The sequence below is a fragment of the Prinia subflava genome, chromosome 16 (assembly GCF_021018805.1).
Source record: "Prinia subflava isolate CZ2003 ecotype Zambia chromosome 16, Cam_Psub_1.2, whole genome shotgun sequence".
NCBI lineage: Eukaryota > Metazoa > Chordata > Aves > Passeriformes > Cisticolidae > Prinia > Prinia subflava.
In genome coordinates, this window is record NC_086262.1 from 7,709,834 (window position 1) to 7,737,260 (window position 27,427).

General features: G+C 42.4%; 1 protein-coding gene across 6 annotated transcripts; it reads left to right on the forward strand.

Moving 5' to 3' along the window:
• The first annotated feature begins 377 nt into the window (after nt 1-377).
• On the forward strand, nt 378-26,683 carry P4HA2 (prolyl 4-hydroxylase subunit alpha 2). Of its 6 annotated transcripts, XM_063413209.1 has the most exons (17): nt 378-439; nt 1,860-1,963; nt 7,333-7,432; nt 9,110-9,206; nt 10,172-10,323; nt 11,795-11,932; nt 12,763-13,002; nt 14,693-14,904; nt 15,071-15,247; nt 18,788-18,858; nt 19,091-19,190; nt 20,135-20,188; nt 22,553-22,612; nt 22,681-22,746; nt 24,864-24,932; nt 25,339-25,435; nt 26,173-26,683. In XM_063413209.1, the coding sequence occupies exons 3-17, from the start codon at nt 7,351-7,353 to the stop codon at nt 26,241-26,243; spliced, it is 1,686 nt and encodes a 561-aa protein (XP_063269279.1). In that variant the 5' UTR covers nt 378-439; nt 1,860-1,963; nt 7,333-7,350; the 3' UTR covers nt 26,244-26,683. The 6 variants fall into 6 exon arrangements, with proteins under 6 accessions (XP_063269279.1, XP_063269276.1, XP_063269273.1 ...); XM_063413206.1 differs by lacking the exon at nt 22,681-22,746; XM_063413203.1 differs by lacking the exon at nt 22,553-22,612.
• The last annotated feature ends 744 nt before the right edge of the window (nt 26,684-27,427 follow it).

Sequence of the window (27,427 nt, forward strand, 5' to 3'; positions counted from 1 at the left end):
TCAGGGACGGAGCAGGGCCAGGCGGGCTGTTCAGGGATGGAGCAGGGCCAGGCGGGCTGTTCAGGGATGGAGCAGAGCCGGGGGGCTGTTCAGGGATGGAGCAGGGTCAGGTGGGCTGCTCAGGGATGGGGCAAGGCCAGGCGGGCTGTTCAGGGATGGAGCAGGGCCAGGCGGGCTGTTCAGGGATGGGGCAGGGGTTACGAGGGTGTCCGAGCTCCCTCCGGGTCCGCTCTCCACCGGGGAACCGCTGCGAGACCTCCGCAGAGCCCGCGCGGCGCCGGCGGCGGGGCTGTGCGCCGCTACTCGCGGCATTACGGCGGGGGGCGGGGCGGGGGGCGGGGTCCGAGCGAGGGGCGGCCCAAAAGGGGCGGGGCCGGCGGGAGGCGGGGCTGGAAGGGCCGGGGCGCTTCTAGAACGGGCGGCGGGAGCAGCGACAAGGGTGAGCGGGGCAGGGCTGGGGGCACGGCCGGAGGGTGAGCGGGGCAGGGCTGGGGGCACGGCCGGAGGGTGAGCGGGGCAGGGCTGGGGGCACGGCCGGAGGGTGAGCGGGGCAGGGCTGAGGGCACGGCCGGAGGGTGAGCGGGGCAGGGCTGGGGGCACGGCCGGAGGGTGAGCGGGGCAGGGCTGAGGGTACGGCCGGAGGGTGAGCGGGGCAGGGCTGAGGGTACGGCCGGAGGGTGAGCGGGGCAGGGCTGGGGGCACGGCCGGAGGGTGAGCGGGGCAGGGCTGGGGGCACGGCCGGAGGGTGAGCGGGGCAGGGCTGGGGGCACGGCCGCAGCCTGCTCTGAGGGTAGCAGCGGGGTGAGCGGGGCAGGGCTGGGGGCACGGCCGGAGGGTGAGCGGGGCAGGGTTGTGGGCACAGCCGCAGCCCGTAGCACGCTGTGCCCGCTGCCGCAGCCCCCCGGGACTCGCGGGGTCCCGCTGCGGCGGAGCCGTGAGCGCTGCCCGGCGGCGCGGTCCGAGCGGGTTGGAGGTGCTTCAGCCCTGGCAGGTTTGGGTAAATCCTCCTCCGGGGTCCTCGCTCCGCTGCTGGGGTCGGCGGGTCCTGGCTGCCTGCCCCGCTCCGGCGCAGCCCCTCGATGCTGCCCGTGGGCCGGGTTCTGGGACGGCGGCTTGGCACGGGGCGAGGTGGTATCGTAACATCAGCGGGGCTTTGTAAGCGCGTTAGAGGTGTCATCGCAAGAACAGTGGAGGCGCTTGTTTCCTTCTCCGCGCTGTTTGGGTTTGATAGGACTGGCATTCCCGGTTAAATGACTGCCAGCTGACTTTGCCAGTGCGTTAACTGGCTGTGCATGTCTCCTGCCTGCCATAGGCTCAGCATAGAGCAAGCGAAGGCTTAAGCTTTAAAGAGGTATTCCGGCCCCACTTTTTCTGTTCACGTTTAATTTTACTCTGAGCTTTGCTTTCCAAAAAAAGCCCTGTCCCTGCACAGCAGTGCAGCTGAGCTGGGGACAAGCCAGGAGAGCACAGGCAGCTGTGTGTGACCTGTACGATGCAGTGACCGAAGCCTCTGTGGAAAAGGCTGTGCAGAGGCAGTGGAGAGCAGCTGGTGTGAGAGCTGAAGGCACTACCTAAGTGTTACCACAGCTCAGCTGTGGCACAGCAGCTTGGCACGTCATAAGACAGCAAAACATGCCTTTGGCTAGACAGGAGTAATTTTATTTCAGCAAACAAAGAATGTCCTTGTAACCTGGAAGCAAGGAGGAGAGAGGATATGTAAATAAAGACTATTTTTGGGACTGTCTGACTTTGTGATGTTTGGTGTTTCCAGCCAGTAATCATTCCTCTCCCTCAGTAGTAGTGTAGTGTTCCCCAGAAGACATTTTTGTAACAAAACCTCTTGCTCTTTAATTTTATAGGTGCTCTGTGAGGGTGGAGTGGAGCTGAAAGGCTGCTGTGGCTATCTGTACCAGGGTAATAACTTCATCTTTCTGGCATTAAGGACTTGGAAATAATCCCACAGGTATGTTGTGAATATATATAATAATCAATAACTGCCACTCACATTTCACAAGCAGAACATTGTTCTGCATTGGTAAATTGGCTCTCCTGTGACAGTAACAGACAAAAGTGTGGCTTCTTGCTAATGCCATAATTTCTTGGGATTCAATTTTTTGATGTGACTAATCATACTTTGGGAAGCAGTGCAGGAATAACATACTTCAAAGAGAGTAACAGCAGAGGGAGCAGCGTTAGTGTAAGAAATTTTTCACTGGAGGTTTAAGTCAGGAATCCAATCTGTTTATAATTTCCATGCTGTGCACATTGGCAAACTTCCAAAGAAGCAAGCTGTAAACATAGATGTTTTTCCTATGACTAGTTCTGATTTTTGTGCATGGTTTTCTATATGTCAGAGATATGAGAACATGGAGTGTGCAAAGGGCACGTTCTAGGGTAATGTTAAAGTGGAATCAACCCCTGAGATAAACATAACCTCTGAGATAATGCCTGATTTTAATTAAATTTATTTGAAAGAAACAGTTCACTGATAGTAGACCTTTCAATATGAAAGGAATCCCTCTTATTTCTGCCAGGAAGATATTTTGAATGCTTTATATGCGCAAATGGTAAGTTATGTTAAATATGATAATGTACTGGAGTTATGGGCTTTGCACAGTGAAATGCAGTCTAAATATTAATGCTGAAAAACTAAGTTGTAGTGGAAAAAGCCCAGAGTCTTTTTCTGTTCACCAATGCTGTGGGATTTGACTCCAGGCTCTTTATAAAGGCAGAGCTTGCAGAGTAAGATTCAGGTGGATTTGCTGTGCCTTAGACTTGCATCAGGTTTGTTCTCTACTGGAGTGTGGAAGAAACGTTCTTTGTTACGGCTTTAAAAAATTGCTGGGAGCTAATCAAGATGATTATGGCTCCTAAGGTGGTTATAATTTATTTTATGTGAAAAGAAGTGCCAGCAGTTTTGCATGATTGTGCCGTGTCCTTGTTAATGCTTGCAAATAAACAGCTTTTTCTCATTTTCTTTTGGCTTGCCTGGAGAAACACAAGGCAATCATATTGATGTTTTTGCTAGGTAATTATAATTGGTTTTAGATGCACATTAAAATGCTTTGTAGAGAAAAGTGGTGATGTTGGCATAGGCTGCTTTGAGCAGTAAAACCAACGTGCTCTGGAGGAAGGGGCTGGGTTGAACACTAGTGCATCTGAGTTCATGTGTATAATTAATTTCAGCTCTGAATTACTTGTTTCAAAGTCTTCAGCCAATGGTGTAGTTTTCTTTCCTTAGTATTTAATAATTTTTAAAATGTTTTATAGCTGCCATCATGTGTTTGACTAATCTGCAAGACTCGGAATACTGCTACAAGTGGATGGTTTTATGGCTGCTTTACTTGGTTGGTATTGAGAGACTCCTCCTTGGCCAACATCTTGAAAATCTGTTTATAATTAAGCCTTTTAGCTCTTGATAAGTAAGCAGCCTTGCAGGCTTTTTGTTTATACCATTTTCTGCTTAGATATCATTAACCTCATCCACAGCCATCAGTACTGATAGCAGCTTGATGCCTGCTCTGGAAGCTGCATTCTTTGTGGAGGGGGAAGGGATGAAGCCATCTGCAGCCTCAGTCCAGCACTGCCTGGGGTGTCTGCAAGAGGATAGGGTGTAAAACTGGCATTTGGAGGAGCCCCAAACAGACCAGTCTCATCCAGCAGTCCAACCTCAGATTTCTGTTCAGAGCCTCAACTGTGTGTGCACCAAGAACCCATCAGTGGCCTGAGATGATCTTGAATTTGTAATTTGCTTGTTGGATTTCACCATGATATTTAAATGTAGATACAATATGGAATTAGCTGTTTGCAGAGTGATTTCCCAGGTGTCTTTAACAGCACAGGCAAGCACAGAAGAGGAGACAGGCTGTAACCCTTGTGTCATCAGCTTGTATGTTGTATTCTAGTAGCTCAGAAAAATACTATCTTAATCAGATGTTGAGAGTATCTGATTATGATACATTGTCTCACAAGCTTTATTACTCTGCAGCAAATTCTGAGCCTGTAAGCATGGAACCAAACCAGCGAGCAGTACTCTGCCTTAATTACTTAGAAGAAACCATTGCTGTGTGGTCTGAAAAAAATTTTCTCCCACCTAGTCTTTGGAAAAAGAGGTGACTGTGCCTGTAGCAGTTACATGGAACCCCAGTTCCCCACCTCCCCTAGAGAAGCCCCATAGCAAAGGGAGGTGGAAGAACACTGGTTGATTTCTTTCTGGAGTTCACGTTATCAAAAAGTGTTCACATGTGAGTACAAGTAACGCTCTGATCTAATTAACTATGATTTGTATTCTTAATGTTGTACAGACTGGTCTTATGTTGGTTCCACTTAATTTAATTCTCCTGCATGAGAAGTCTGTGCAAACTTGGAGCTGGATGAAGGACTTGCTTTTTTTTTGTCCCTGTTTTCAGTTAGACTGTCAGGCAAGTGGAGTATTCTTGTACTATGGTGAACAAAGGAGACTGTAGCATGTCAGTTTGATCAGAAGTTGAGTCCTAAAGGCGCTGGATGTGTCGTAGGTATTTGTTTCCTCTTCTGACTTGAAAGAAGTCCTCCCTTTTGGCTGGGAGCTGACCTATATTCCCTGTGACTGGATATGAAATTTGAAATGAATGAGGAACTGAGAACCATGGTAGATGTGCAAGCAACTTCCCTTTAATAGGTCAGGTCTCTGGTTTTTTATCTTGTTGATTATGAGGTTTTTAAAAAGCTTATTTCATAAAGAATTCAGTCTAACCTGTGGAGAAAAATTCCATCCTTGTGTATTTTGTCTAGAACCTCTTTTCCTTCTGCCAGCGCTCTCTGACAGCAATCTTTCCATAGGGATTAATGATTCATTGAGGTCTTATACTGTTAAAAAAAAAAAAAAATCAAACCACAAAGGAAAAAGCCAGAAATATAGGCAGTATTTGTCCTACAGAGACTTGTTGTCTGGCATGTCTGTTTGAACAAAAAACACTGGCTTTACAAACATTTGCCTCTACTGTTGAGGCATGAGCTGTTCATGCCCCTTCTGCCCCTCCTGCCCTCTCTGTTGGCAGATTGTTCTGCTGGAGTGGGATGGGCACACGTACGTGTGGCTGTGCACACACGCTCCTGCCAGCCAAGACTGTGGCTATTCAGCCTCCTGTAATTCATTATGTGTGCTGGTTTTCCCAGGAACAGCTGTGAAAAGAATGTGTACAAACAATCTGCAAACCCTTCAGCCAGGTGTCCTGCTTGTTTGAGCAAGAGCTGCTTTCTCTTTTTACCGAGGTCTCTGTTTATTGACTCAAGTAAAAGTGAGTAGGATGTTAAAGCTGTTGAATATCTGCTATAAAGACAAGCTGGTAGCTGTAGTAAGTGTATTTCTTGGCAGATATCCTCAGCCATGAGAGAACATGGTGAGGAGGTGCAGGAGAATGTAGAGTTGTGCTGTTTTAACTGGAATATTCACTTGTAATTGTTCTCCCAGGCTTTATGTTGTGCATCCAAAAAACCACGGCGTTAAATGATGGCAGACTATTCAGATGGACAGATGAGGCTTAATATATCCAAATTTATGTTCTTCCCAAGTGCACTTGACTTGCTGGGCTTTCTGCTACATCACTTACTGTGGCTTGTGATATTGGCAGACCTCTGCATGGCACTATTCACTCAGCTTTACTCATTTCTCAGATTACCCATGTACTAGTTCTTAACTAACTTAAACAAGCATTTTGGGAATATGTGGTTTGCAGGAGGGTGAGGAACAGAACAGTGAAAGGAGAAGACTTTCTATGAGACATTTTCCTGCTTACTCATGCTTGCAAACTGTTGTGGTAAATGATTCTGATTCCTTGTGTAGTCTTGTAAAGCAATCAAAAGAATAATTTATAAATAATCATCTTGCCATGTGATAATACACAACAGAGGACAGAGCTGTTTCTAATGTTTCTAGTGATGGTGGTGTCACTGAGGGTGTGTTTGATGTTTGTGTCTGTGGCAGTGGTGAGCCCAGCTGAGGGTGAGAGCTTCAGTTGTGCTGTGGGCTTCAAAATCCAAGAAGGGGCAATATCCACTTTCTGTCTTTTCCCTTGTGACTATTTCATCTTTTGGGAGGTAGATGTGTGGAGTCCAAGGGAACAAGTTAGAGTTATTGCAGAATTATCTTGATTTCTTCATGTTTGCTGCATTGCTGGACATTTCAAGACACTTCATGTATTTTTCTTTCCTTTTTCTCCTACATTCCCCTTTCTCAGGTTGATTCCATTTTGCCCCCAATAGATGCATTTTTATAGTATTTGGAGTTACTGGGTCGCACATGGTAATTCTGAGCCACCAGTTTGCCCAGTCACATTGAGTATGAAAAAGTAATAACTGCTTCCTGAGCTGAGGTGGAGAGTTGTCCCCTCCCTTTTGACCCTTGTTGTGCCAGGGTGTGCCAGGAGCTCCATGTTTGAGCAGGAGTGCTGCCACACGAGGCTGGCATTGGTGGCTGTTCTGCTTGGTGGACAGGCAGCTCTGGAGCGAGCTGTGGGCAGATCCAAGTGCAGTGTTCCTCACAAATCCCCTGGAGAAGGTGTTCTTGTCATCAGATCTCTCAGGAGGCTCTTCTGTGTGCCCCCTGCTTCACCTGACCCATCTGTTCAGACTGGCTTTCCTCCCATGCCTCTCAGGCTGTGCTTTTGGAGGTGGAACAGTCTGCTTTCAACATCCATCTCTGGGGCTGGGTTTCTAAACTGGCACAGCCTTTGAAACACAGAAGTTAAAAGGGCTGTGCCCAGAGGCCAATATGCTGAGATAATGCATCCTGAATGAGCAGAGCTGGAAATTTCACTTCTAACTTTTCCAACTGTTGCTGCCACTTGCACACTACAAAATGTTCTATTTCTCTATTTGGCTTTCTCACTGTTTGTGTTTCTAGACAGTTTTTAAATAACTGAATTTTATAGAATGCTGTAAACCCATTTAATTTAGACTTTTATTATTATTATTGGAATATAATACAGTTTTGTGGGTCTCATATTTTCCAGCTCTAGTTATGTCTGACATGGAAGGTGGTGAACTGCTCTTGCAAAAGAGCTTGTTCTCACTGTCTCAGTGGACAATATATTATTTCCCTTACTTTTCTCCTGTGGGCTTTCCAGTGTGTTCCATGTAAATCCCAAAGAGTATGCAAGATAGCATTTGAGACTGTTAAATAACAGCTCCTATGGTTGAAGAAGAGTTTTTTCAAGCTTTACTAACTAAAATTCAGAGTGTCTAAGTGATTTTCATGACGGTAAAATGACTGAAGATAATTTATGCTTTGGCTTGTTTCTCACAAATAAGTTAATTATTTTTATTCCTCCTTCTCCTTTTAATTTTTTACAGGTTTAAGGTATCTGGAAGATGAAATCCTGGCTGCAGTTGATGTTCTTCCCTTGCATTTTCCTGATCTGGCACACAGAAGCAGAGTTCTTCACCTCAATAGGTGTGGAAAGAACCAGTGCATGATGTTGTGATGTGGTTATTGTGATTGCTATAACTGTTAAAGTTATCATCTGAAGCATATGGCTTTCTTCATGTGGCCCTGGCCAACACTGTCTCTATTAGGAAAAGCTGCTCTTCTGCAGCATCAGTGCAATTTGTTTGCAGTTGGTTGACTTAGAACACTGACCAAAATGATTCAAGTTTCTCTGGGGCCTCTGTCACTAAGATGGGGGCCTGTGTTCTATTAGGATTTGTGCATCTGTTGTCATCTTGAACAGAGCATACCACCTTATGCTAAAAAGATTAGTCCTGAATTTGAGTTATGAAAATAATTTAAGTAGTAAATATATGAAGGTTTTTTTTCCACAGCATCTGAAATCTCGTGTCCTCTCAAAAAGTTGGAGTTAAGTGTCAGAAGGAAAAATCAGTAATTCACTTCTGTATGTTTTGCTAGGCCTGAGTAAATCCTGAAGTATTTGCATTGTAATAAATCTGTAAAATAAAATTGGGTTTTTATGACAATTTAGTTCCTGTGTTCTAATAGGATACAACCGTGTATGATTGTGGTAGAGCTTCAAATAAGCACAGGCTGAGTTTTCTGCTGTTAATTGGTCTAACATTTTCCTGTCAAGCAGTTTTGGGAACTTCCCCTCCATAAGGGCATTAGAGGCTGATTAACTACCACTGGCTGTTCTCCAGAATGCCCTTGGAGCCAGTGGAGCTGTTTGTGAATGGCAAAGCTCCGAGCTCCTGGTGGGTTGTTCTGCACCACTGTGTGGAACTGCTCAGCTGGAGTCCTACAGCCAGCTCCTCACGTGCCCTGCAGCTGTCTGAACAATATTTAACTCCATGTGTATTATTTGCTTCTGATTTTTCTAAGTTAAGTAGCATTTTATACAAAGCTTCCATAAAGGATCACCTTCTCTTTACAGTTAGCTATTTCTCACCCTTTCCTAACTCTGAAAATAGCACATCGTACTGCCTTCTATCTGCTTAATCATGCCTCATTCATAATTACTTTGGAATGCTGGAGCTGTGGTTGCATTTATGAATCTCATCATGTTCTTTCAGTTTGGGCTTTGAGAAGCCAAGTTTGTCATAGCAATTAGGCTGATATGTTAGTAATTTCCACTAATACTAATCAGGAGAGTGTGTGTGCGTGAGTCTATGGACATTAGTCTGAAATTCCTCTCTGTGTAATGTTAGGTTGTTTCCACAGTTACCCATATTGTAAAGCTGTAACTTTAAATGATGCCAGTGATTACACGAATAATTTGTTAGTGTGACCTAATCTCTATCCATATGTAGAACAGATGCTTTGGCAACCACTTGGATCTTTTGTTGCTTTCTCTCCATAGCTGTCTGAGTGTCAAACCTTTATGTTAATTGTCTTCCATGCACTTGTAATACTAAAAGTAATTCAGAGGCAGACAAGGGTCTGAGCAAAGCTACATGAACTGTTGAAGCTGGGACATTAAAAGCCCCTTGAGGCATTTGAATGCCAGACCTATGTGTCTAATGGCTTTTGTGGTTTACAGGCATTGAAGTGCACACCCTTAATTTGTCTGTTTTTTGTGATAGTTTTAATAGCCCTGGAGCATTTAAGATTTGTCTTCTGTGCACGTGGGAATTGTTGCTTTTTTTAGATCTGATGAATATTTGCTCCTACTCTTTTTAGGTCAAATGACAGACCTGATTTATGCGGAGAAGGACTTGGTACAGTCTTTACAGGAATATATCCGAGCAGAAGAGAAAAAGCTCTCTCAGATTAAAAGGTAGGGGTGACTTGTGTAATGAAGGGTAACAAAATGGCTCATTTGTGTTCAATCACACCCCACCTTTGTCACCACTCTCTGATGCTAAATCTTGTTGGTATTTCCTCAGTGGATAACTACAGGGAGAGGATAGGTACTAACTTGGTTTAATTTATTCCCATTACCCCACAAGGGTCCCTGCTTCAGATATCACTTAGAATTTGCTACTTTAGAAATGGTGCTCTGGTGGGCTCTCTCCACTTTGCCCTGTCCTTGTACCATCACAGGACTCCTGTAGAGAGGACACATCAGAGTCACAGCAGGATTTTGTCATGAGAGCTGGGTGCCTCTGTGTGCCAGTGCTTTGTGCTGCCTGGTGTTTCATGCCATCAGCCCTGCTTACAAGAGCCAAGTGTGCCAGTGGCATTTACCAAACCTCTGGGTTCCTTCCTGTGTTGGTTTTGCCCTCAGGGACAATTCTCCTGCCTTGTTCTCTTCAGGTGCCGACCTGGCTGCAGGTCTCTGATGTTGTCCTGATTGCTTGGATCACTTGAAAGGCTCTTTGCTGACAACTGATACTTTGTGTCACTTAGGAAGATTGTAAATTCTTGTCTAGCCTAAGCTAAACAAGCTTTTCTTGAAAAGCTGCACTTTGGAGGCAAAGCAATATCCTCTTCAGGTATTGGTAAAGATAATATCTGTTCAGACTTTGAATAAACTGGTATTTTTAAGGCTTATTACAACTGAGATACATGCCTGCTGAAATCAGGTTTAAAATACTAAGAAGGGAAATATTTTCCCTTTGAAGGAGACTATTGTAATTAAAAAAACTCCACTTTATCCTTGTGAACTTGAAAAGTTGAAAGCCAGTTTTGACAGTAAAACTGGCAATTAATTTGATCTAGTTGTGTAGTTTGGATGATTTAAGAAGGAAGATGTACATTCATAAACTATTCACAGGCTGAGGTGCACACTTCTCATTCCAGCTGGGCTGAGAAAATGGATATACTGACCAGCAAATCAGCCTCTGATCCAGAAGGGTATTTGGCACACCCTGTCAATGCATATAAGCTTGTGAAGCGTTTGAATACTGACTGGCTGGAATTGGAAAACCTGGTTCTTCAGGATACAACAAATGGTAAGGAGTTCCAGGGGACTGCTGTTGGGAGACAGCCTCGTGTTCTGGAAAACCACAAGCTTGGCTGTGGTTTAAATATTATTGCCAAGTTTGTTTAAAAAGCAGCAAAGGATTTGCCTTGTGTGTACTGATTACCCAAGTGAGCGAATCTTGCAACTGAAACACATCTCAGTCAAGACTCAGAAACTTTTATTTGGGGAAAGAGGGAGAATGGGGTGTGCTTAAAGCTGTGCTGGTAACTGTTGGGTGTTTTGTTCTCTTGTATATAAACTGCTTCATTTTCTCTCCTAGTCTGTTGCTTCTCTTGATTGGTTTTTGACCGTATTAATCAGAGAACAAGATTAAGAATCAAAGTGAGTCCCATATTGAACTGGTGGAGAAATCTGTATCAGCCCCAGCATTAGAGTTGACAGATGCTGCAGTCTGTCAAAGCCAGGATAGTTGCTATCTCTAAACCTATCCTACTAAATCAAATGCTTCCAGTACTGATGCTTCTAGTACTGATCCTTGGGTTTGCATTCTTTTGTCAAGTGTCTGCCTGAATTTGCTTGCATACCTTTTTCAAATGGAGGTTTATTTTTACTGGACTCCTGGAAAGTGAGAGAGAGGTGGTTATGTTTTTCAGGCAGAACACCACATGGTTTCCCTTTCTACTCTGCATATGCTGAAGTTTAGGTACTTGAAAGTTTTTTCCAGACCAGGCTTTTATTGCCTTTTGGAATAGTTATCCTAAATGGAAATAAAACACTCAAGTCTATTGAATACATCTGTCACTGATTCTTTTTCTAAAGGCTTATTTTTCCACTTTGACTTGCTGTGTGACTGCAAATGGTTGGGCTGTTTTCCTTCAGTTGATGGCTTCCTCTTCTGCCCAACCAACCTGCTGTATAACCCTGATATGTTTACCTAGTGCAGTTAATTTTATTTCTGACTATCACCTGGTTTTACTTGTCAGTTTACTTGAGGTTTAACACTCTCACTGAGTAAGGCCCTGTCCTAGTGAGGGGATCCTGGATCAGGGTCTCTGTCCCAAGAACTGAGGCTTGAAAAGCTCTTATGGCTTTAGAGCTTGGAAAATAGATTTGGAGATCATTGACCAGTACAACCTAAAGTTAGTTATCTCTGTGGGTATTGCAGGAGATCTCATGAAAGCTATTAAACTTTCATGTCAGAAAGAGAAACTACAGGAAAATGAAGATCGTTAGATTCACATTGTACATCAGTAACTGTGTGGCACAAGAAAATTGAGGAGTTAGCTATTTATCCTTTATTTTTTACTCATGAGCCATATTTCTTGCCAAGGGACAGAAAACAACGTGATTATAACTTTTGAGCCTAATAAGAGGCTTTAAATCTGAATTATTTGAAAGCTCAATTCTCAAGTTGGAGCAGATGTTTCCTCTTCTGTGTCAATCTTGTGCTGATACTTATTCAAGCTCTGGAAGTAACATCTTTCCTTTTTACTGCAAAGGCTTTATTGCAAATCTTACAATCCAGCGTCAGTTTTTTCCAACTGAAGAAGATGAGACTGGAGCAGCAAAGGCTCTGATGCGCCTGCAGGACACCTACAAACTGGATCCTGAAACCCTCTCTCGAGGGAACTTGCCAGGTAAATGCACCAAGATCTTCTTGGCAAGTGGTAACACCCTCAAAGTCTCTCCAAAAGTCCTTTATGAAATGAGGATTAACTGGTCTTGCCACAGAGATGTTTCAGAAAAACTTGAGAGATACTGGGATGTCTGATTAGCTGAGTCCTGATGAATGTTGCTGCTGCTTATGAGACACCTACTGAAACAGGTTATGGTGGCTACCAACATGGTGTTTACAAACTGAGTAGGCTTCGTTGGTGTGTGGGTAGATGAGCTGACACAATGTTTTTAGTTATTATAAGTATTAACAGCCATTAATAGCTAACTAAATTTTAAGTCTTATCTGTGCATCTTCTGAGCTGGAGCAATGGAAAATCAGTGCAGTTACACTCAACTGGACACCCAATTTTTTAAAATAAATTTTTAAAATTTTAATAAAGAGAAACAAGCTGGCTGTGCATGTAGCAGGCATGCAGTCAGGCTTCTCTGATCATCTAACTGTGTTAATCTGTAGGTTAGGGTGAAATCTGTTAAGATGTTAGTCTGCTCTTCCTTTGTCTACAACAGAAAACACAATAGCTTACCACTATAACTTCTGTTAAGTTTCTCTTTTTTTCCAAAGTAATTAATTAGAATAAAATTAAGATAGCGCTTACTCTTTAATTCTGATGGTAATGACTTCAGTACTGAGCTTAAAATTCAGTGCTGAACTTTATTGTCAAAGCATTGTTTCTTAGAAACATTTTGGATGATAAAAGTGTGTATTTACAGATACTTCTCAATGTGCCTCATGTGTTTAAGGCAAAGGTGCTTCTGTGTGGATTGCTGAAAGCTATCTTTTTGTTTTTAGGAACTAAATACAGATCCTCCCTGACAGTTGGTGACTGCTTTGGCATGGGGAAGACAGCCTACAACGATGGAGACTATTATCACACTGTGCTCTGGATGGAGCAGGCCCTGAAACAGCATGACGAGGGGGAGGATACAACAGTCAGCAAAGTGGAGATCCTAGATTATCTCAGCTATGCTGTTTTCCAGTTTGGGGACTTGCACAGAGCCATGGAGCTCACCAGAAGGCTGATATCCCTTGGTAAGGACAAAGACCACCTTCTTTCAGTTGGGGAGTGCTGCCAGCAGCAGAGCTGAGAGCAGTCATGGCCCATCCACATTGGTGAGCTGAACTGGAAAGGATATCCTGGCAGATGACCTATAATAAATGTGGATCCTGGAACAAAAGTCTATTTATACATGAAGTATCTTTAACAAGCTGTCTTATGGTCCATGCTGTTGTTACCCAAGGCCCCAGCGTGTCTGACTGCACTCACTGCCTCTGCTCTGCTGGAGTGTACTGAGGTGTTGGGCAGTGGTTAAAGCCTTGCTTGTCTCAAGTGGAGATCAAGGCTAGCACAGATGCAGGCAATGCTGCATCTTTTGTAAAGTCAGTAGGACTTTACATATGCCTCTTTATTCCTCAGTGCAGGTACTCTTGGATGCTGGAATACTTTGCCTGAGATCTTACTGTATTTATTTCTGAATACTGAGAACAAACTGAGTTTCTTAAAACCACATTTTATTTCTGAACTGTTTCTAGCTTTCCCTGGAGTAAGCAAATAAGCTTCCTATCCAGCTTTGCCTACTTCCTGCCTTGGAAAGGTCTGTCCTCCTCATTTAGAGTTAGCATTACCCTTGTTAAGTATTTGATGGGTTTTTTAACGAGCTGTGGATCTTAGTTTAGATAGCAGCAGCATCCTGAGACTGGGTGAAACGTTCATGTTGAAAAATATTTATTAGTCTAATTTCTGCAGAACTAGAATTCTTAATTAAAAATTACATGAATGTGAGTATCTATTGAATCTAGCTCCCCCTGCAGTGGAGTTTAGCACTGATAGCAGAATGCCAATCCTTATCAGCAGCAAACAGTGGAACACACTCGGCAGTCCCCTCTGAAGGCAGCAGCTTCCTCTGCTCTGGGCTCAGCTTCCCTCTCTGGACACTCTTGCCCTGTGCTCTCAGGAGTGGTGGCTGCAGTGAGCTGTGGGGTTGTTTCCATGAGATAAACACAGTAAAGCTGGGAAGGCCAGAAGGGAAAGAATCTGTTGTAGGTACTAGCATCTAGAAACGCAGATGAACAAGGAATTGTTCCTTCTTAGTTATCTAGGGTAAAGGTCTATTGATGATGTTTATTGATTCGTACCAACATCATTAATAAATCACTAATATCTCCAAAGATGCTAGTGGTCCAGGCTCCCTCCCATATAGCCCTGTTAGAGCTACAGATGGGTGCTGTAGGTGGGCTCAAAGCTTCCCAGCCTGGAGAGAAGTCTTTGGGAGTGAAGACTGTGGCAGGACTCCACCACAGTACTTGGTTAAAGTGTGCTCGTTCAGTGTGGGTGAGGAGGTGGTGGAAAGGAGGGGTACAGCCAGCAGGCCACCTTGGTCTCTGCTCGTGAGCTCTGGTGAGCTGCTGATCTTGGGTAGAACTGGTCAGAAAAGCTGAGAGAAAAGGAGGAACATGAAGAGCAAAAACTTCTATTCTTTTTCTTGGAATATAAGTTTTATGATGGGTTCTTCCAGAAAGGATTCTTTTGTGTCCTATGTGCACCTCTTCTTTGCAAAGACAGAAACTTCCCAGTGTTGATTTCCAGTGCAGACTGAAGCCAATGCCTTTAATGTTTGCCTGATAATGCTTTAGGAAGGGAAGAATTGTTGCTGTCTTGATACAGGGACTTGTTTGAACCAACAGCTGCAAAAATCACTGTTTCTGTTTTTCCCCAATGAAGACAGCACTCATGAGAGAGCAGGCAGTAATCTGAGGTACTTTGAGAAGCTGCTGGAGAAGGAAAGAGAGGAGAAGGAGCAAGAAAAGTCAGTAAACAAGACTGTGACAACCACAGAAGCCGTGGTGCAAAGTGGAGCCTATGAGAGGCCCCTTGACTACTTGCCAGAGCGTGATATCTATGAGGCCCTTTGCAGAGGAGAAGGGGTGAAAATGGTAAGAGACAAGAATTTCCAACTATGCTGCCTTTGCATAAGGGTGGTCAAGCTTGATGGGACACGTTATGTTTTCCCTTCTGTGCAGCTCATCTTCTTGTCTTGGCTGTTTGAAGTTCAAGAAAGGTGTTTGAGCAAACAGTGCTTTGTTTGGCATTTTGTTTCAGACACCTCGAAGACAAAAAAGGCTGTTTTGTAGGTACCATGATGGAAACAGAAATCCTCATCTGCTTATAGCTCCCTTTAAAGAAGAAGATGAATGGGACAGTCCTCATATTGTGAGATACTATGATGTCATGTCTGATGAAGAAATTGAGAAAATTAAACAACTAGCTAAGCCAAGGGTAAGTTTCCCTTTTTCAATCTCACTGATGACTGCTAATTCCATGCTTCAGTCTCTATTAGCAAGGACTAGCCAAAGGATTTGAAAGATCTAGTTTCAAACTATAGATGATACACTGCAGCTGTGATCCTAAAGGGAATGATTTTGAAACTGCCTGGTGATGTAGGACCATAACACCCAGGCTCCCAAAGGTATTTATGCATTGTTGCAGTAATTATACAAAGTTCTCAGTAAATGGCCTAGAAATGGCTGTAAGAAATTAGAGACTAGACTTCAAAAGGTAAATGGCTGACTTAAAATGATAGGAGTAGATGTGCAATATGCCTTAAGTCTGCCTTTTGAACTGGAGCCAAACTTAAATGAAATTTAAAAAGCCCAAATCTCAACAGAAGTGGAAAGAAAAAAAAAAAGTGAGTTGTGCTAGAAAAATACCTAGAGGTTTGGGGTTTTGTTTGTGTATCCTGAAATCTACTGCTTCTGTTCTAAACCATAGGTATTATTCATGGTATGAGTTCTGTGACTCTGCACACAATAAATAAAGCCACTACCTCATGCAAAGCTCGTAATTACCTGTTTTTTCTGGAGGTGGAATTTCCTGCCTAACTGTCACCTTTCTGGCAAAAAGTAGCATGGCAGTGTGATAGTAGTAGATGCCCCCTTAGTTTTTCTGTCTGCTCTGAGCAGATTGTAAAACTGAACAAATCTTTGATTATAGAGGAGTAGTTCATTTTAGCACTCTTCAGGCTACCACTATGAAATACGGTACTAAAATTCCAGTGAAGATTTACCCTTCTGCGAGTATTTCTAAATGTAAGCATAAGTAGTTTAAAACAGATTGAGAAACTGATGCTTCCCAAGATCATTAATAATTTGGGATGTTTGAGAAGCTGGTCTTCTATGACTACTAGCCAGCTGTGGAAGGATTGGCTGAACATTCCTGTCTCAGTGAGGATTCTCACCTCCTTAAATGGAGATTTTTCCTATTACATCATAGTAGAAAACTTCAAGAGCTTCAGATAAAATGGAAACGTTCACATAGAGCATATCACTTAATCTATTTTATCAAATAAAGCACTGTCTAAAGACAGCTATTTTTTTGGTTTTTCCTTTTTATTCAAAGTTTTATGGGAAGTCTTAATTTTTGGTCTCTCAATTTTGCCTATATTACTAATGTTAGAGGAATTTTTTGTGTGATCTATGTAGTGTAGAACTGCAGTCAGTCCCTAGAAGAGTAGGTAAATATTATAGCCTTGTGTCAGATGAAAATTGTCATTTAAAATAAGCAACCATTATCTTAGGAGTTGTTTTTTCTAAACCTATGTATAGCTCAGCTGCAGGAATAACTTTTAAGTTCTGCAGTACAGCTTAAAGAATGGGAAATGCAAATCCTGTGATGAGATGGTCCTTAATAAATACACCTTAATTCTAGCCTGGAAATTTTAGTTAGTAATCATGGAAGCTTTCATACAGAACTGGGAAGTGTTACTTTATTTTAGGCTCAGAAAGATGACCACTTTCTTTATTCTAAAATGCATTTGCAAGATACTTTTACTTTTGAGTACAAGCACGTCAACTTTATCTGCAGTTTACACTTGCCAGTACTTTTTGTAGAGAAAGAACATCTGTATGTGATTGGGAGTAGCTGCAGTTGAGTTGCTTTTTATGCTTGTTTTGCAAAATGCAATCACTGTTATTCCACTTCTAAAAAGCGGATCCAACTTTTCAGGCAATCCATCACAACTGGCTGGGGAGGATCAAGAAAATTGATAGCATTGAGGCAGGTCTTCCATCATAGTATGAGAACCATATTTCCAAAATTCTTAATGTTACCTGCAATCCAGGAATGTCTGAACAGGCAAGAATGTGGCATGAAGTGGGGAGCCGTGAGTATCTGAGCTCATGCTTCAGGGTTTCAGCAGCTGCAGAATTTCATAAGGAAATAACAATTGAGAGCTTGCTGAACTAAATTGAGTCTGAAACAGTCAGTGAAGCTTCTGATAACACCCAATGAAGGGTGTTATTGATGCTTTTTGAAAACAAATGCCTCTTACAAGGCTTATTTCTCCACCCTGAGAGAGGAAGCCTCACATTTACTAGTTGCTTATACCAACGGAGATGTAGATTGTGTGTCTTAAATGGAGAAACCTACCTATCAGAGCAGATAGAGAATAATATCAAAGTGGTTAGGCTTATTTAAGTTCTGATTTATTTAGATCATATGCTAGATGAGGACGCATGAAAATGAAGCTTAAAAGCTTGAAGCATGAAGCTTGAAACAAGCTTGAAAATCGCAGCAGAATGAAAAGTTCGGGAAGCAAAATATGTATCTCCAAAGCTATGCTTCACTGCACCAGTGAAGAGCAACATTCAGTCAGCCTGGCTCTTCTGTTATAGTTTATACAGGCGAAATCTGGAACAAAATAACAGTGAGTCAGAATTACAGCAACAGCCGTGCCAAGAACTCTTGTATAGGGACAAGACAACTGACTTGGAGTGTAAAGCTGGCTGGAGACTTTTTTGAGGAAAAACGAAGGAAATAATGACTACATTCTCTGAAGAAGATGCAAATAAAAAGGCTTTCTGTGACCTATAATTAGGTGGAAGAAAAGAGGTATGATTTAGAGTGTGTGTGGTTGGCAGGAGTTAAATTTAAATGTGGTCTGAGTTTACAGTCAAAGAAAGGAGTGTCCCAGTTCTTGTTCTCAGCTGCAAGAATTAAACCAAAGTGAGGTGGTATATTGTTGCCAGTCATTTGTCACTCTGTTGCCAGTCATTTATCACTCTGACACCGCAGGAAACTTCACCAGTTTTGCCAAGTTCCATTTTTTTTTCCTACAGATCTGGTGATATGGCCTAAGTGTGATGATGCTCAGTGTTTAAGATGTGTAGGTGTGCTGCGCTTTTGCAGAGTTAACATCATAATGTAGTAACATCTCAGACTGTCTCAGAACTAGATGTTCCAGGCATCTTTCAGCTGGAAAATTTGAGCATGGGAATGTTGAGTGTTGTCCTTGGGAATTTTCTACCACTGGGGATTTGCTTGTCCCATAATTTGTAACTCATTCTGTAAAAGTTTTCACTTGTTATTTTGCATCTGAGAATGAGGTTGGGATTTTAGTCCACATGAGGAGCAGGCTGTTAAATTCATGGACTATCCAATGATTTTCTCTTTGCCTGGAGCTTGGACTTCATATGTTATTAACTTTTGTTGTTCTTCCCTCTCGCTAACATTGACTCCAGCTGTTTAAAAAAGTGCCTTCAAAACCTGTTCAGCAAGCAACTCATGGATTTAATCAATATCATGGCTTGTGCAGTCCATCAGACTATTTTTCCAGGATCAAATGCAGGTGACGGATTGTACTTGTGTTTCTTCTGCATGTGTTGTTTTAGCATGAAATCAGATCATGTTCTAGGTTGAAGCTCTTTCATCCAGTGAGATATTGAAGTTGGACAAATCAGGTGTTGCTTTTGGTAAGATGGAAGAAATTTTCTATTCTGTAGCTGATGTGTTTCTTCCCCCTTGGGATTTTTCTTGGCACAGCTGGCACGAGCCACAGTACGTGATCCCAAAACTGGTGTCCTTACAGTGGCTAGCTACAGGGTATCCAAGAGGTAAGCAGGGAGAAGGGTTGAGCTTTAAGGATTTTGTGCTTAACAGCTGTTGTTCACTACCTGCTATGTCTGAAAAATTGAACTGCTGTGCATGTGCCCAAAGCTTCCCCAACAAATGCATGGAAAATGGCTCGTTTAGCCATCTGACAAAGGACAGAAGAATCCTTGTGCCTTGGGAAATGTGATGTGCTGATTGGTATTGTAAAATAATGTGTTGCTATCCTTCCCTTAGCTCCTGGTTGGAAGAAAGCGATGATCCTGTTGTGGCCAAGGTGAATCAGCGAATGCAGCAGATCACAGGGTTAACAGTGAAAACAGCTGAGCTCTTGCAGGTTGGTGCACTGGCTTCATCCTGGTGGAATCAGCTGCTGCTCAGGGTGGTCTGGTGCAGACAGATATTTTCCCTGTGCTCCAGGCAGAAAAGGGTGGAGTTACCAAAGAAATATAAGATAACTTCATGCAGGAATCTGAGATCTATCCCTTTGTTCTGAGGCAACTGCTGCATATTTTTCAAGTCTGCAAAAGCTTATTCTCTGTCCTAGTTCAATGTTTCTGAGACCCAAATATTTTTTGTAGTCCTGCTATAGTCTCATATTAATTCAGATCTCTGGATGGCTTTTGGGGAGAAGAGTGCCAGTAGTGTACAGCACTGCCAGAATAGCTGTACATTAGCCCATTCACTGTTTCTCTTCCTCTGTGCTCCTTGAATTCCTGTTTCAGACCTGGATTGAAATACTCTTGATTACAGGCTACCCACAGAAACCAGGTAATTGTGTAGATCTGGGAGACACATTAAGTACAGCCTCAGAGTAACTAAAACATGCTATGTGATCATAAAGTAAGTGAAGAGGTGCTTTTAACTTAATTTTCTGTGATCCTGGAGAGGCATTTGTATGTCACAGATCATACATGAGTGGCACAGTCCAGTTCTGTCCCTTAGGCTGGATCCACAGGGAGTTGCACACATTCATCTGCCTTTCCCTCAGAGGAAGGAAGCAGGAGTGTGGTGAAACTATTGCTGCTGAATGTTAAACAGGCTGTTGTGCTAAGTACCAACCCTTGAACTACAAAAGGGAAAAAGCACTCAAGTTGTTTCCTCACCTGCGTATCTCAGTTCCGGCAATCTAAAAATAAATCAAGCGTACTGTAGATAATAATCTGGCCACAAAATGCTGTTTCTCAGAGCATGCTTTGGATTTCTGAGAGCAAGTGCTATTCTGCAGCAGTCACTTGCAGTTCAATAGATATTTATGTGCTTCCTTCTTCCATGCTGTAGGTTGCCAACTACGGAATGGGAGGGCAGTATGAGCCACACTTTGATTTTTCTAGGGTAAGATCACACTTGCAATTATTTCTTAATGGGGTGGGGAGGAGGGAACAGTTTGGTCTAGGAAAACTTTTGAACATGTTTCCTGTTAGAGCATTTAATATGTAGTCCTGTTGCATGAATGGATCATGAATTCTGAAAAGCCTTTGCACTGCCTTCTCTGATGCTGAAAGTTCAAGAGAACAGTGAATGCATCTCCCTGCTTACCTTTGGGACCTTGATTCTTTACACATTACAGAGACACTTAGAGTCATGTAGCACTTGAATGTGCTCTTTGTGTTGTTTTATTTGTACACTGAGGTCTACAAGCCCTGAGTTATGCGTCTGCCTTGTTCCATTAGACTTCTGAGTTCAGTGATGTTGTCCAAACCGTGCTTTGCTGGGTGCTTCAAAGCATTTTGCAGCAGCTGACTGAGGAGGAGATATCCTTCCACCTTCCTCCCAAAAAGTGAACGTTATGGAATTCCTCATGTGCTGGCAGACCTCTAAGAGTGGCTGCAGCACTGGGGTCTGAGAAGAGTTCCCCGGGTCGGTGTTAGGTGAAGTGCTCCAGCACAGGTGGATGTACAGGTGCTAGTGCTGGGTCTCCATGAGGCACTAGAGGGCTCTGCCTGGCAAAGAACAGCTCTAGCTTGCTGTGGGAGAAAAGGACATCCTTACTAATGACCCTAAACAAGTTCATGGATGTGCTAAGCATACTGAAGAGCTGTGGTGACTGGTAACTTCAAATATAAAATCCATGTGATGCCTTGGTTTCTGTGGTTTTTCAGTGGAACCTGGCATAATTCAGATTGTCTCAGCGGTTTTACCTGGTAGGAGGGACTGCTGCAGCCAGAGCACACAACCCAATAATTGAGTGCAGAATTGAAGCCTCCCAACTTAGCACTGTTTAAAAATGAAAAAAAATCTAAGTTTCAACGCTATGGAAGCTTGTATTCGTTAGCTTTGGCCCATTCTGAGAATTTTCCTCTTAACATCCAAGTCTGCTTAGTTTCCTGAGTTGAGCAAATACTCTTAAATTCTCTTCAAAGCCTTTGAACTCAGGGACCTCAGGCATCAAATTGGCCACTGTGGACTTTACTTTTGGATTAGGAGCTGGACCAGAGCTCCACTTGGAACATAACCTTGGCTGCAGTTGTCAGCTGAGGCGAGGCAGTTGCAGAGGTTGCCACAGTTTTGGCCTGGTCCTGCAGGCTCTCTGTGCATCACAGACTTTGTGTTGAAATAGAGGTGCTGCTGTGTCTCCCCAGCTTCTGATCAGCCTTGAAGCTTTTTGTTCCCTTGCAGTTTTCAAACAGAGTCACTTCAGTAGCTACATATTACAACTTGGAGATTTTATTGGTTGTTCAAGTTATATTTTTGCTGTTAAAGTTCAGAAATTCATAGTTAGACCTGGGTTTCGCAGCAGTGGCAGTAACCAGGGAATTCTCTGTATCTCACTGTTATGTTGGCTTTTTTTGATTGGATTTGTATATGCAAGTCTTGGGGTTTTTATGCACACATTTCAGGAAAGATCATTTGTTTATTAAAACATGCTTCAAGCAGATTGAACTATGACATCTTAGACATGGTCACTGTGGCTTTCACTGCTGTTTGTCTTTTTCAATACTGATTTATTTTCTTTACATGTTGAACATTATTGCTTTTGTGTATAAAAATGCACCTTAATGTCTCCTGACTGGAATGACTTCCTGACTATTAGCAATGTAAATAAATTTCTAATTTCATTTTTTTGAAGGCAAGAAAGACACTGGTATTCTAGATGTTCTTTCTGCTTCTCCACTGGCACCAGTGTGAACTCAGCTTCAACAAATGAAACTCAATGTTTTTTATAGACTAAAGACAATTTGATCTTTTTGATGTGGTCTTTAGTCCTAGACTGGCAACCACCTGAAACTACTCTATAGTTTTGTCTGCTGTCAAAATATGCATTTGGTCTTCTCATGACAGTATTTCTTTGAGTTGTTACATTTACAAGAATCTGTGTTATCTAAAGCCCACTGAAGATTAATTTTTTGTATTCACATCAGTTGTTGACTTTGGATCAGTGCCCAGAACAATAATGGCCTGTTGTTGACCTTACTTGGATAACATCTGTGCCACAGGCCCTGAAAGCATTGCTTCTATCCTCCCTTCAGAATTGTTCAGTGCAACTTCTCCTCGTGGCATCCAAGTGCTCTGTGCGTGCAGCTGTACACCCTGGCTGCAACTTTTGACAGCTTTAACATTGCCCTGTATCAGCTGTCCCCTTTCTATTCCAACTCTTTAAATTGGGCTTGAGGATCTCTGCAGAGCTGCACATCTGCACATACATAGCTCTGGTGAGAGCCTGTTTGGAACCCAGGTTAAAGTTGTTGTCTGTTGCAGCGACCCTTTGACAGCACACTCAAATCGGAAGGAAATAGGCTAGCGACGTTTCTTAACTATGTAAGTACCTCTGTCTGTCTACTGTCTGGGAGCTCGAAATTTGCAGTTCTTCTCATTTAATTTTATAGAAAGATGAGCCAGATGCTTTCAAGCGGTTAGGGACTGGAAATCGTGTGGCCACTTTTTTAAACTATGTAAGTATGATCCTTCATGTACTGAGTGTAACTTTAGCAGCATCTTTTTACAGCTTGTGCAGTTGGTTATTTGTAAAGATTTCCTAGCATCTGGCAGTAGGGATTTCACTTTTCTTGCAAGCATCAGGTGCTGTCCCATCTGAATTGATGGAATTTTGGTGGTATTTAACCTCAGAGCAGAAAACTTGAATATAGGACCCATCTTCTCCTTTTGGCCACTCTGCTATGGAATCTTTTACTTCATTGGATTCCATGCAAGGAGAGGAGACTTTGGCTTATTTCTCAGAGGGAAATACTTGGGGTCCTCATGTGGTAGGCTTTTGGAGAACTTGACTACCAGCCACTTAATGTGAGACAGTCTTTTTTTTCCACCACTCTTTGACAGCACGTGATGTTGTGGTCTGTCATCTTCTTTCTCAGCTGTGTGGCAAAGCCAGAGTTGCTCAGTTGCTCAGCACAGCTGCCACTTCAACAAATGGAAGGAGGCAGAGCTGATAAACTTGGTGCAACTAGGTTACATGTGCAGATTTGAAAGATTCATTAGTTGCATGCATTATACAGCCTGCAGACCATGTACACTGGAATCCTAAACACGCCTGTCACTGGGAATAATGGCCTTCTTTTCACAGTAGTATTCTGACACTATTTTACCTATCAGCCTATACCCACTATATCTTTAGGATCACCTCATCTTCTGTGTTTAAGATTTGAGTGATATAGCTTAAATATTTTGTCACAGAATTTTAAATTTGATGGCTGACATCGTATTTTGAGAGTGAAATGCAGCTCAAAATAGAACCAGAAACACCTTAAATTTGATATGGAGGGGAGGGATATAATCTTCAAAACAAGAATTGGAGAAAGATGGGCAGCTGTGAAATATTCTGCTGCAAAGAGGTCTTAATTTTAAATTGAGTTAATCTTTGTTTGCTTCTCAGAATTTTGGATGAGCTTTGATTTAGAAGGAACAATGCACATCTTCTCTGCCAGTTGTACATGGTCAAAGGCAATCTGCCCTTGTTTGTCCAATGTAGAACACATAACACATCATACATGTACCAACACCCTCACTAAAGAGTAGTTGTGTGGCTAAGACATGCATATTAACTTGCAAGGCTGCATGCACACGCTTTCTAGTTGGAAGGGGCAAAAACCTGTGCACCTATGGCATCTGATGCCTTGTTATTATACCAAGAAGGAGGACACCAGAGTGGTAATAACATCTGCTTTAAACAGAAATCCAGGTTACAATAGGGATTGTGGAGACTGGCGAGTGTATTAATAGTAGTTTTTAAATTTGGTGGGAACTGGATCTGACTAATTTGTTTCTTTTAATTAGAATCTGACCCAAAGCTTACTGAATTCAGTGGAAAGATGTTCTATTTTTAATGGAAGCATTTCTAGGAACTTTGGTGGGTTTTGAGTCAAGTCTAGAATTTACAATAAATCCATTGTTACTGATGAAATACAATAGGGTTAAATTAATTCCAGTGTAGTAGTGCTAAGCTTAAAGATACATGGTTTTGTTTAGAGTCACATAGCTGTAGCTGTTGAAGCTTCAGCTCTCTAAAACGCTTGGAATTGCGTAAGACTGCTGGTGAACAGCACAGAAACAGTGCAGAAAGAGAGGCTTTCTAATAGTTTGGGAAGTTTTTGAAGTGGTTGACCAAGATGCATAAATTAAATTATGAAAATGAGTTCCAAAGGCATGGTTTCAATTTGTGAGGAAATATGTGGTTTAACAGACACTTGTTTTCCTAATTGGATCATAAAGTGGAATGAAATTCTTGAAACCAGTGTAGTCTGAAGTCCTCTCTCTTGTTCTAGAGTATTATTGCAGGTACACAACTTCTAGTGGCTATTTGAAGTAGAGGATACATAAGCTAGGGAATATATATCTAGATGTGCATCATCTGGACAAAAGCCTTCAGCTGAAATAAAATCCTTCAAACAGCAGGTACTGCTGCTTCTGCAGTTTGTGCTGGTTGAAGTACACCCTCCTCATCTGTGCCACTTGAAGAGGCACAAGTGGAAATCTCAAGTCTTGGGACAATTTAGCTTGTGGGACTGTATAAAAAGGCTTGTAAATGTACAGTTTATGGCCTTTGTTTTCTCAGATGAGTGATGTAGAAGCTGGAGGAGCTACAGTTTTCCCAGATTTTGGGGCGGCAATATGGCCCAAGAAGGTAAAGTCTGTTTATGTGTTTGGGTTTATTCCTTCTCTCTGCCCTCACTGTCTGTCCCTCAGCACAGTGCATGTAAAGTCAGCTGACATGACAATTGCACTTCATTGCAGCTGTGATGATCTTGCAGGCTAAAGGGCATCTCCCTTTGTTGGTAACGTATGAAGTGAACAATTTGTCTGTACAGCTGTTTCTAACAAAGTGAGCCTGTGTTCAGTAGAATTCCTCTGTACTCTTAACATGGCTGTGTTAGAACAGGACTAAGAGTTTTTCATGTGCTGTTGATGGTGACCTGTTAAAGTGCTTCCAGCTTGCTTGCAGCTGAATCCATAGGCATCCCCCTCCCCTTACTTTAACCTGGTTATATTGACTACATTCTGACTAATCCAGATCTGATCTCACTTTTCAGGGAACAGCAGTGTTTTGGTACAATCTCTTCAGAAGTGGTGAGGGGGATTATAGAACAAGACATGCAGCTTGTCCAGTACTAGTAGGGTGTAAATGGGGTAAGTAATACTTCTTTAGAAACAAAACCTGAAGGAATGCATGTATGTAAAGCCAAGGACATACTGACCTCTTATAAAAGCATTTAATAACTTGGGTGTTGCCATTTCAACTAGTGGAGTCGTTTGGCCATAGTGAAATTTGCTGCCATTGATCTCATGAAGTATTAAGTAGCTGCATTGTACAGCTATAGCCTTTCTAGTGAGTTTTTATGTCAAATGGCAGCACAAAGTGTAAGACTGTCACTGGGTTTGTGTAATGTATCAGCATCAGAATGACCTGAATTATCATTTGGCTAGAATCAGGTCTATTCCTACAAAGATCTGTCAATAGTTACAGCTGCAAAAGGATAGAGCTCCTGGTAAGGTAAATGGGAGTGTCTGGATATTAGAAATTTCTGCTTCCTGGTGAAAGCTTCTCAAGCTTCATATCATCTGTTCCTATACCTATATCCCCTAGCCTCCAAGGTATTCCCCTGGAGTGCCAGAGCATGCTGACTGTCAGTGATACAAGCCCCAGAATACACTGCTCTGTTAGTGTTGGCTCCAAAATTGTATGTTGGGGAAGATACTTTCTTCCCCAGCCTTCTGCGTCTTTCAATGTATTTTCCCTTGGGTGAGTAGAGAAGTATAAGCACTGATCCCCAACTGAGATATTTTATCTAAACTATCCATCTAGGTTGTGATGATACCCACACTGGCTAATGGTGATAACTAATTCCAGTTCCCTGTTTCCACAGTTTCAAACAAGTGGTTTCATGAAAGAGGAAATGAATTCTTAAGACCTTGTGGGAGAACAGAGGTTGACTGAATTCCAGCCTGCTACAGACCTTTGTTTCTGTCTCCTTTTTTACTGTTGTTTGTTCCAGTTCATTTCTAAGAAATGATCCATCTTTTTCTCCAAGAGTCCTGGCACTTTACTACAAAAGAACAATAAAATATGTAACACCTGTGAAAGAAAGTAAATGGCATTGTACACATCTGTGTGTTTTGGTTGCAGTTATTTCCACATTTTCCCTGCCTTCCTCCCTACAGTCTCCCTCTGTAGTAATGGTGCAAACGGTGCTGTGAGCAATTCTGTTTGTTTGGGTGCTTGGTCTCATGCCTTTTGTACCTCAAAAGATTTAGATGTTAAATATTTCTTTGAACCAAAGTTGATTTTTAAAAACATTTTGTGTACATGTTGATTTTATTGTATTTCTATGGATCACAAGTTTTAAAGCAAAAATAAATGTTCTTTCCATAAAGTGATTCTCTATTTGGAGTCCTTGATTGGTGCATCAGTGTTTGGTTTTAGGGAACGATGGGCCTTTACTTTTTCCTCTGAAGGCCAGTTGCCTTGTTGCCCATTTCCTGTAGAAAATACATCATGGTTTTGGACAGTGTCAGAAACTCCAATACATGAGACAGAACTGTTGCATCTTCTAAGGGAACTGGAAAGGTATAATTTGTGTATTGAAACACAAAAAACTGTGTCCTGGGAACAGAGAGGCTGCACATTTTGAGCCAGTGTCAATTGTGGTCAGTGTTCTACACTTATGAGAAGCCTTTTTCCTGTGATGTTAACTCTCCTCTTATGGGGTGCTATTTGTTTTTGAGACAAGCAGTTACAAAAATCAGGAGCCTTTCAAGAACATTGATACTCTTGACACTCCCTGATTCTAAAAGCAGACATCTGCTGATGAAACAGTGTTTTTCCCACAGGAGTACCTGAACTCAGCACCTTTGGAAATCACTAGGATGTTTTGGAAGCAAATCTTAATCTACTTTTGTAGACTGGAGGAGGGTTTTGTCATGCCCTTCAAACAGGCTGGGAATAATCCTTCCCTGTGCTTCTCCTTTGCCCTTTTGCTCTGTTATCATGGGAGTATTGACCCTAAGCCAACACATGGGAGCCTGAAATGAAGTCCCATTTCTGAATTATTTACAAATAAATGAGTTAATTGCTGAAAAAAAAAAAAAGGCAAAAGTTATGGAGAAACAGGCAAATTTTTC